The sequence below is a fragment of the Onthophagus taurus genome, chromosome 4, assembly GCF_036711975.1.
Source record: "Onthophagus taurus isolate NC chromosome 4, IU_Otau_3.0, whole genome shotgun sequence".
In the NCBI taxonomy this organism is placed as follows: Eukaryota; Metazoa; Arthropoda; class Insecta; order Coleoptera; family Scarabaeidae; genus Onthophagus; species Onthophagus taurus.
The window spans coordinates 2,615,309-2,626,493 of NC_091969.1; the positions used below are offsets into that span (position 1 = coordinate 2,615,309).

Here is an 11,185-nt window from a genome sequence, read left to right on the forward strand (position 1 = left end):
CTTATTTATAACCGGACGCCCTGGTGACGCTTTGCCCTCCTCCTCCTCATTGTCCCTCGTTGGGTTCTCGGCAACTCATCCTTCTCGGACCACTCTCTGACTCTAATATGACTAATAGGTTTTCGATGTAGAAACGACTGTCGCTCGAGACTCGTTCTAACACAACGCCACGTCTTCTTTTTCCTCGTAAAAGCATACTGATGCAATTTACCTAGCTTTTTATCTCTTTTGTTTGATTTTTATTTTATGAAACACGGAAATAGGTATCGATTAGTTGCAGGGCACGAGCGACGCCACCCTTTTCCTATCGGCAGTAGAGTGAGTAATATCTTGTCGCTTTGATGACGTAGAATCATAATGTAATCAACAACCTCTTAATTACTAAAGCAAGTCATTTAGTAATAAAACTGTAATTCAAGACAAACTAAAGATAATAAAATTGTTCATGTTTCATTTAGGTATATTAAATTCATATACAGATCTGATTAAATTCATACATAGCAGTAAATAAAGATTATAATAATCAAAAACATAGACAACCAATTTTACACGAATGAAGTCAATAAACTCGATATCTTAGCAACCAATTTTATAGAGGTGTGTTTTATAGAGGTGTGTTTCGAAATTTTGATGTACCATAACTACATTTTTTTAAATGGCTCCCCAAATATTTTATGACTTATGACTTAACCGTCTTCGGCGTCTCATTTTACATCTTTTATATCCCAAGTGTCCTATACCTAACATTAATAGTTTGCGAAATAATTAGGGTTTTTTGAAAAATGGACATATATCATATCGTTATTAACCTAGTGTGCCATGAAAACAAATGTTTAATGACTTATTGACAAACGTCAAAGTCTGATTTACGATGTTTGTCGACGAACTTCGTCGCGCTTTTCATGTACAAGAAATAAATTAAGATTTTTTGATTTGTATAAATATTAGTTTCGTTATTGTTATCGATTTTAACCCATTTTAGTACTAATATTGAGGGACCTAACAGATAATTATTAGCTCACATGCATCAAGTGACGTAAACAAGTGAGAACGATCGATGATAAATATCGATGATATGTGTGTATTTTTCAAAGAACCCTAATTATCTCCCAAACTATTAAAGTTAGGTATAGGACATATGGGATATAAAAGATGTAAAATGAGACGCCGAAGACGACTAAGTAATAAAATATTGGGGGTGCCATTTAAAAAAATCAAGTTATGGTATTTCGAAGTTTTGAAAAGTTAACGTGCCATAGTAAAGTGACCAAACGTTCTAGACAGCCGTTTTCGACATCAAAACCAAATCATGTTGCTTAAGCATATTCCGAATTCTAAATTGATATAACCAAAATCGAGTGTTCTCTGAATGTCTGCTGGAGCAGATTTTTCTAAAAAAATTCGAATAACTCGAGAATTAAATTGGCCGAATCAAATTGCAAAAAGTGAACATATTCATAAACCTTGAAAACAGACAAATCCAAACATGAATATTCCGGTATAACCGGAAGTGCTAGTAATCTGAAAATATTTTAGTCGAAGAAAACGCAATTAATTATACTTAAATCTGAATTCTCAAATTTTCATTTTGGCTAGAACCCCAGAAACGTCTAATGAACGGTCTCACTGAGACACCTGTATAACCCCAATTAACAACAAAAAATAAAGATAAATAATATATATTACAAATTACATTAATATTACATATACAAATTAATAAAAAAGTAATTAATCAATTTTAGAATGTTTACTCATTTCGTGACTTTTCACTTCTAAATAAGTTTCTTCGTTGAGTTTTTTTGCTAAAAAGTATAGTTCGGCCAATGCGATGACTAGAGCGCAAATAATACCGAGTAAAAGTCGAAATCCCAAGTGTAAATTTCCGAGCATATACTCGAGACCGATAAATCCAAAAGCGAAGCCTGCTAATACTGAAAACATAACTTGGGTAACGGCGATCAACTGTCGATTGAGTTGTTTGACTTGGAACGCAATGGAATCGTCGGGATGACAGTTTCTAACGCTGTCCACGTTCTTAGTCATGGATTTATAACGCATATTTTCTTGTTGGATTTTTAACATGTTACACCGCTTCTCCAAATCGGGATTTCTAGGAATGAAGTTGTTTCTAGGAAGAACAATTTGAGATGTTTCTAATAATTCGTGCAAATAAATTTTATTATCATGCTTTTTATTATGTTCTTGAATTTTTTCGTATAACCAATGTATATCCTCCATATTTAACAATTTTCCGTCGTTTTTAACAGTGGTTCCTTTACGTAAATCTTTTTTAATACCGTTTTCGGTTGTTTTGTTTAAACTTTTATAATCCTTTTCAGACATTAAATATTGAAGTTCTTTAATTTCAGCATTAACCACTTTCCTATTTAAAACTTTTATTCCATTAGATGCCTTATCGAAATCCTCAACCGAATTTATAAATTCCCAAACTTTTTTGGATACCTTCACCGCCACCGCTGGAATTTGAATCCTACTGGTCGACATTTTATACGGAATTTCCTATGTAAAGCTTTTTTCTAAGTCACGATAAAATTCTTGTAGCTCCTCTTCGTTCTCTTCAAAAGTATTATCCAATCTTTTACACGTAAACAACACAAATTTTCTGACAAATTTTTCCCATTCCGTATTTCGAATTTCACGGCACAACTCTAAAGCCGTATCGTTTCTATATTTTTCTTCTAAAGCATTGATTTTATCACAAATATCCAAAGAATTATTTAAAACTTCCACTGTTTGCGATAACGTCGATTCTGAGCGTTGTTTTGTATGCGGTATTTGCGTACCTTTTATGTCTGTGATTTTTTCTAGGAGCGCATGTAAACTTTGAACTTCTTGATCACCTCTTATTGTCTATAAAATAAATTGAAAACATTATTAATAATTATTTTATTTAATCCTACTTATAAAGACGTAAACATTATGAAATAATGTTGGTGCCCGCCTAAGCCGAGGTCGCCTGCGGACGAGGCTGTACAATTAATACCTTAACAACACCAAATTGAACAACACATTGCAACGCCTCGCCCGAAAGCGATATCGGCTTTAATTAGGTTGAAGAATCTTGATGAATGATGAGGAATGACTTCATCCACCTAAGCCGAGGTCGCTTGCGGGCGAGGCTCTACAACTTTATCATATCAATTCATTGCAGAGTTTAAGCGTATAATGTGGAACGTCTAATTTCGCCCGCTTAAGCCGAGGACGCTTGCGGGCGAGGCTGTACTATTAATACCATATCAACCCGAAAATGGGCACACACTGTAACACTTCGCCCGCAAGCGACCTTGAATTTAATTAGGTTGGAGAATCTATGATTTCACACATATAAGCCGAGGTCGCTTGTGGGCGAGGCTCTACAATTATTATCATATCAACCCATTGCAGGGTTTAAGCTTACAATTTATCATTAATTCCACTAATGATTTTGCCCGCCTTAGCCGAGTTCGTTTGCGGGCTAGACTGTACAATTTATATCATATCAACCCCAAATTGAACAAAACGATGCAACGCTTCGATCGCAAGAAGCCTCGGCTTTAATTAACGTTGAAATCTATGACTTTGCCCACCTAAGCCGAGGTCGCTTGCGGGCGAGTTTCTACAATTATTATCATATTAATCTATTGCAGGGTTTAAGCACATAATGTGGAATCTCTGATTTCGCCCGCCTAAGCCGAGATCGCTTGCGGGCGAAGCTGTACAATTAATATCATATCAACCCTTAACTGAACAATACAATGTAACGCATCCCCCGCAAGTGGCCTCGGCTTTAATTAGGTTGGAAAATCTATGACTTCACCCAGCTAAGCCGAGATCGCTTGCAGGTGAGGCTCTACATTTATTATCATATCAATCCATTGCAGGGTTTAAGTTTAAGCTTACAATGTGGAATCTGATTTCAGACAATGGATAATTACATCGGCACACTGCGACATGCAATGATAGATTGCTTATTTAAACATATCATCTTTATTTCTGGATACTGGAAGTAGTACACAAATCGATACTATTATCCCGTTTAATTAATTTTACCATAATAAGCATAAAGCTACAGCTTTTAGAGCTTACATACGCTCGCATATGTTATAATACACCTTTATCAAATCAAAAATAAAAACTATCGGTGTTAATAATGACTTCTCCATAACTTATATAAATTCTCTAATTAATAAATTCCTCAACAAACAACAGCTTAACTTATTAACAAGTCTACAAAAATCCAATAATAAACAAAATTTAATCTATAGATCAATTAAATACCCGGGTAATATAGCTTACAATAATTAATCTATTTTTCGCAAATACAATATCAATATGTATTTTGAAAATACAGATACTCTCCAAAAAAGACTTTTCAATGCTAAAGATAAATTTACTCGATCAAAATGGTGTTTTTAAACTAGAATGCGTTATTTGTGGTGCTTCATATATAGGAGAAATAGGTAGATCAATAAAAGTTAGGAGAAATGAACATAAACATAATGAAAACTCTAATTTTGATAGACACATGATAATTTACAATCACGATTTCGATACAAAAAATAAAGTCTCACTTTTAAGCAAACAAAATAAAGGTTTCAAATTAAATTTACTAGAAACATACGAAATAGAAAAATTTAAATTTAATAATGATCACCTAGAATGCCTTAATGATCAAGCTCACACTAACAAAAGCCTGCTTTATAAATTCTTATCCACACCTTTTCACCAAAATGCCGAGGAATAATATATTTGTGCCGCATATATTATTCGCACTTTTTGGGGTCCCTGCGGCCAAACACCTTCCCTATCCCAACACCCTCTCCCCCTTCTTTAAATAATTTCAAATCCCATTTTCTTTGTTTCCCCTTATTTTGTTATCATTGATTTAACATAAAAATTTAAAGGTGTTTCGAACATTTAAATTTAGCATACGTTTAGCCAGTTTTTTCTTCTTCTCCACGTCAACGCCGAAATCTTACTTCAAAACTTGTTTTACTTGTCGGTATTACACGACTTTTAATTCTACAGAACGTTTGTTAAATTTGTAAAGCGTGTTAACGTATATATTAATTTTTAACAGTGTTTTGACAAAAATTAATTATAAAGTTGAATTTAAATACAATGTTATTTTTTAAAATTTAAGTAAGTACTATTCATAGAATTTTTTTTTACATTTTTTACATTTAACAATTTTAATTCATAATATTTAAACTTCTTAATTGTTCAAATTTTTATTATTTTGTATCATATGAATAATTGAAATTAATTTGTTCTTTTTCTATTTTATTGGTAAATACTTGATATTTGTAATAATAATTTATAATTAATTTAAAGTTTCCGTCGCGTTCTTTAAAATTAACCTAAAAAATCTTACCTCAAATTCCAGTAAAGTGAACCTTATTTCGCCATTTAAAAACGCTTTGTGATGAAAAAGTCTGCTCTAAATAGTACCCACTTCTGTAAATACCATAAATTAATAATTAAAATGTTATTTTAGTCGCAAAATAGCGTATCAAACCTTTAACGATGTCAGACATGCTTCTATTCGGTGTCACATGATCAGTTTGACTAAGCCTATAAAGAATTTTGCAATATTAAGTACTAAAATGGCAACGTTTTAATAATTTCAGTTATTAATATATTCTATGTATTTGTTTATCCATATCACCGTTGTAGAATTAAGGAAAATATTAATTAAAATTATATACTATGGTGATTATTTATATATTTGTCTTCCTAGTTTCGGTTACATTACCGTCTTCAGAGACCTCTACAAAGGTAAGTATAAAAATTATTCATAATTATATTTTTTATAGGTTAACAAAAGAGGGACTATTAATTGTAAAAAACACTTACGTTAACTAGTTTCTATAAACGTTGGGAAGTGAATGTTTGCTCATCATTATATCTATTCATGCACTAAACTACAACTATCTATCACAAAAACTAATATTAATAAATAAACTCACCAATTATTATATGTGTGACAAGTTGGGCAGATGAGTTATTTCTAGGTTATGAACAAATAAAAAATAGGAATCTGTATTTAATTTATAAAATTTGAGATAAAAACAAATCAAATTATACTATTGTTTTCGCAATCAATATTCAAAGTTAAAACGACAAAAATTTGCACATCCACAACAAATCCAAACATCACAAAACTGGAATAAATAATTCTATCTTTTCTTTATATAAACTATAAAATGCATAAATCTTCAAAATGAAACAAAATTAACAGGGGAGGTACATTCGAAGGAAAATTCATGGGTTCTCATCAATGCAGTAATCGAGTCGCCACCAAACTCGATTCTTTCTTTTGATGAGAAAAGTGCATTATTTTGGGAATGGGTTTTTTAAACAGCAATATAGTGGTGTTTTTTGTGGTAAAATCTGTTCATTTAGTATTTCAACGTTTGCGTTGTCATGTTTAAACTTATTAATTTCGTAGAGTTCTAGTAGTTCCATGTGAAGGCTCTTGTTCATTTGATGTATTATTTTGCTATTTTTCCTTTCATCAAAGTTGTGATTATTAAACATAAGATGTCTTCCAAAATTTGAGCTTTCTCTAGTTTTGTGTTCTTTGATTCTTTGGATAAGGCTTCTACCAGTCTCTCCTATGTATATGGCTCCACAAGTGTCACATTCTAGTTGGTATATACCACATTTTTGTAAAAAGTCTGTTTTGTCTTTGTTATTAACTATTTTATTCTTGGTGGTGTTGCTAGATCTGAAGGATAAACAGATGTTATATTGTCTATATATTTTTGAATTTTACGGGAAATTTTTTTCCTGGGTAGGTGATGGCACGATAAATAATATTATTATTTGTATTGTTATCGTTCCTCATAGAAGTTATATTGAGTAAAGTGGTCTTTTGTTGTATTTTATCAATCAGTTTGTGTATGGTATATTGCGGATAATTATTGTTTTGGGCTATTTGTTGTATAATATTAATTTCTTTTTCAAATTCTTGTTGGGTCAGGTGGGAATTTAAGGCTCGCCAAATATATGCTCTGAAAGAAGCATATTTCTGGTTTTCGTGATGATGAGATTCGTAGGGTATGATACAGTCGGTTTGTGTAGGTTTGCGATAAATGGAGAATTCTATTGTGTTATTATTTCTGGAAAGCGTGAGGTCCATAAAGTTTATCTTGTTTTCATTTTCAATTTCAACCGTAAATTGTACGTAAGTTTTTATACTTACCTTTGTAGAGGTCTCTGAAGACGGTAATGTAACCGAAACTAGTAAGACAAATATATAAATAATCACCATAATATATTTTTAATTAATATTTTCCTTTATTAATATATGTTAAAGTAAATTAATTATTTAAATTTTTAGTTTTTGTTGAAGAAAAAAGAAAATCAATAGACATAAAATGTTGATAATATAAATTACTGTATATTATCGGCTAAATTGACAGTGCCGGTAATTTGATCAGTTGGTATGGTAGGTTGTTGACAGTTTCTACGAATGTCAGTGATAGTCAACAATCTTAAAAAAAGTTGCGGAGTTATGTGAACAATGTAAAATATCAATATGACGGTATGTTTGCGGGCTATTTAAAAAGAAAGGGAATAGAACCAAATTGTACACGAAGATATCAACGACGTGTTTGTTGATATCTTCGTGTGCAATGTGGAACAGCGACTTACGTACGTTCTGCGCGAGGTGCTGCCCTCGTCACAACCTTTTTGTGTTTCCTTTTATTATCCTTTCCAATTTTTTTTTCTTTTATTTAATTCTGTTTAGAGATGCAAAGTTTTTTTATTTGTAGAGACCATATATATACTATCTCCTATATCGCTGACTAAGGGAGCAAAAGAGTGTAAACAATAGAGTCTGTCTCTGTCCCTGTCGTGCCCCCGTCTACTCAAGAGACATGCGTGAACACGTGGTGAATACGCTTTTATCTTATTAGACGGTGAATTAGAAATTAATAGCAGCTGATGACCTTGATGTTTATAAATCACCAAATAAATGTTTGACAAACATAACCTAAAATCTAAATATTTAGTTATGTATATTATAGGTTTCATGTGTATAATAACATAATTATTAACATATTTTAGGACTAAGCAATTTAAAATGTAATTATTATTTGTTAAGAAAGTGAAGAAAATTTGTTAAAAGATATTTTTGGGGCCTAAAAATTGGTTGAGCAGGTAGAAGGAAAGATCTCAGTGTAATAAAAAAGAATTTAAAGCCCTCCTTTTCTTGAAACATTTTTCTTAAAAATTTAAATAATAATTACATCGATATGATGAAAATTTTATGATAGAATATTATGTATATTAAATAGTAAGTACCCTAAGTACATATTTTATATCTTTAATTAATGTAACAACTTCATTAAAGGGCGTGAGCTCACAAATTATGTTGAAAATTAATAACTATATTTTGGTACACATTTTTAATATTTACTATGTAAATATGTATTAATTTAATTTTAAAGAATATAATGTTTGATGAACAACCTACATAAAGTTTATATTTAAAGCACTATTCAACGTCAATTTCACATAAAAGTACATATATTCTAATTTATTTGATGCATCTACGATAATTTATAATTAAAGTCAATTATCTACAATAATTGCATTTCAAAGCTGCATAAAATACGTGCCAAACACTTCAAACTCTTTAAAATTTACGATTCGCGCAAGCGCCTTCGCGACATGGGGGCACGACAAAGACAAAACATATATCATTCCGTCTGCTTTTGATGGAAACGCTCGCCACTCATTGCTTAGATAGGGAGTCAGCGATATAGGAGATAGTATATATATGGAAGAGACTGTTCTTTTTTTACAGTGACGATTTTCACGGCGGTGCAGAGTCCTATATTTCTTTAGTTGCTCTTTCCAAAAATGGCTGTCTCTGATAAAAATTATTTTTAACTGTTCAATTTAGTTAATCTATCCTTTCTCTAATTCAGTTCTTTTCAAATTCATTTATTTAATTTTATGAGAATTTTAAAATAAAGTTTCATAAATTTCACGTAATAATTTTTAATAAACAAAGTTATTCTGAATATATTTTGATTTTGTTGGTACCAGATGTGACGTTAAGTTCACATTTTCTTTTTCGGTATTTAAAGAAATCCGGATATGAGATGCTCTCTCTTTTAACTAGTCAGTCGTTAAAGACATATCTAGTGACCTAGTGGCCAAAATTTTTGTTTATTGTTATTTAATTTTTGGATTATTTTGGGCATATCCCCTGTTATCCAAGTCATCACGAAGATGTTCATTTTATTTATAACTCCCGAAGGACTATAAATTTACGGAGTTATTCCGGAGTTAATTATTTTAACGAAAATTTAAAACAGTTTTTTTTACTGTCTAAGGCTTCGAAGATCAGAGGTAGGTTTGATCTAGTTTTCTTATTTTTTTATTAAGTTATTTAATTTATCTTTAACTCATCTACTTTTGTCATTTAAAGATTATAAATAATTATTTTGCATTTTAACTGGTTAATTAAATATATTGCTTTGAATATTAAGTTCTAATTTGACATGTTTCGCTTAAACAATGTAAGCATCTTCAGAACTACAAAATGAAAAACAAAAATTAAACAGACTGATTTAAAAATTAACATTGCAAATTCGGAACATCTTCAAACCAGAAATTTCATTTAAAAAGAAAAAAGGTTACTTACAAATGAACTTTGTTAAAGTGGAAAAATCATTCGAATAAATTCTAATTTGCAATTCGTCGAACGAATAAAATAATGAGAACAATCACAAATTCATGATGTACTGGAGGGAATTGAGTATATAAATGTGTCGCTTTACCACATTACAAAATCAAAATCAAGTTTTTTTTAAATCAACTGATGTTAAAATTACAAAATCGAAAAGCGCATGTACATTGGAATAAAAACTAAATGGTCAAAAAATCTTAAATTTAAATTTACAAAATGAATAAATAATAATCAAAATCCAAAGAAAAAACAATAAACACGACAAACTTAGTTTGTTACGGTTGTATTTTTCCTTAATGTTTCATTTGTGTGTTTAACCTTTACTTTCCTAATTCTTTGTTTTAATTTTATTTTGGGTTAGATGTTTTATTTTGTTATCGAGTATTTTGAGTTGCATAAATTTCGCGATAATTTATCTTGTTTACTTTTTTGTTTATTTTGTTGAATTTTTGTTTAATTAATTTTTCTTGTTCAGCGACAATTCTCTGAAGATCTCCTTTCATGATTTTCCTTTTTCCTTTTCAATTTATTTTCCTCTAAACTTATTTTACTTCTTCGTTTCCCCTAAAAGATGGTGTTACTTCTTTCGTTATTGTTGCTTGTGCGCAAGTATCAATTTTTTTGTGAATTTTTGAGGATATTTATCGTCTGTGTAAGATTTTCTCTTCCTCTTTTCAAGTCGTGTCAGTACGTGTACGTACGTAGAGTTACGTACCATTTTGAATTTTTCGCGTGGCGATTGTTTCCTAATCCAAATTTTTGGGATTCATCTATGTGTTGTGCAATTTATTGGTAACGTTTTTACACGTCCAATTATCGGATTGTTCCGGATTAAACCGTATTTTGAAACTTTTCTAAGTTTTTCTGACTAAATCTCGAAGATCTGAGGTAAGATATTTTTATTAAATACATTTTATATTTTCCCTTACACATTCATACCTTCATTTATTCAAACATACATCCTTTTACCACCAAATTAATTAAATTATTATCATCATTTTTTTTATATCTTATTTTTCCATCCTTTCTCCTTTTTTTTTATATTTTTTTTTCTTTTCTAATTTCCTCGTGTTCATTTAAGGTTTTAATTGAAGAGCGTAAATTTTGGCAACCTTTCTGTAACATTTTCGAGACAGAAGTTTGGTTATTTTGTGAGATTTTTAATCCATTTTCGAAGTTCTACCTTTTCGGAGGGGTTCTTCCTTCAGAATTTTGGTCGAGGTTGCATTGCCACCACCTATTAAGTTTTCCTTTCCCTGAATCGGAGGAGATTGTCGCTGGAGCTGGAAGAATTTGCTTGGATCGTCTACACGTGGTCAAGACAAGGTCAAACCTAAACGTTTGTTTTTATATACCGCTTCCCGGTGAACTTTTGTTCATTTTAGTACAATTTAAATTAAATTAATTAATTCATAAATCATATAAATTAATTAAATATATTTTATATACGTTGTATCTGAATGACTGCAACAAACT

The 11,185-nt window shown here is 30.8% G+C and overlaps 1 protein-coding gene across 1 annotated transcript; it reads right to left on the reverse strand.

The window, feature by feature from the left end:
* Positions 1–1,712: 1,712 nt before the first annotated feature.
* LOC111422622 (transmembrane protein 199-like) lies at positions 1,713–2,505 on the reverse strand. The gene has a single exon (XM_071195625.1). It carries the CDS (start codon positions 2,503–2,505, stop codon positions 1,729–1,731), a length of 777 nt encoding a protein of 258 aa, XP_071051726.1. The 3' UTR covers positions 1,713–1,728.
* Positions 2,506–11,185: the final 8,680 nt, after the last annotated feature.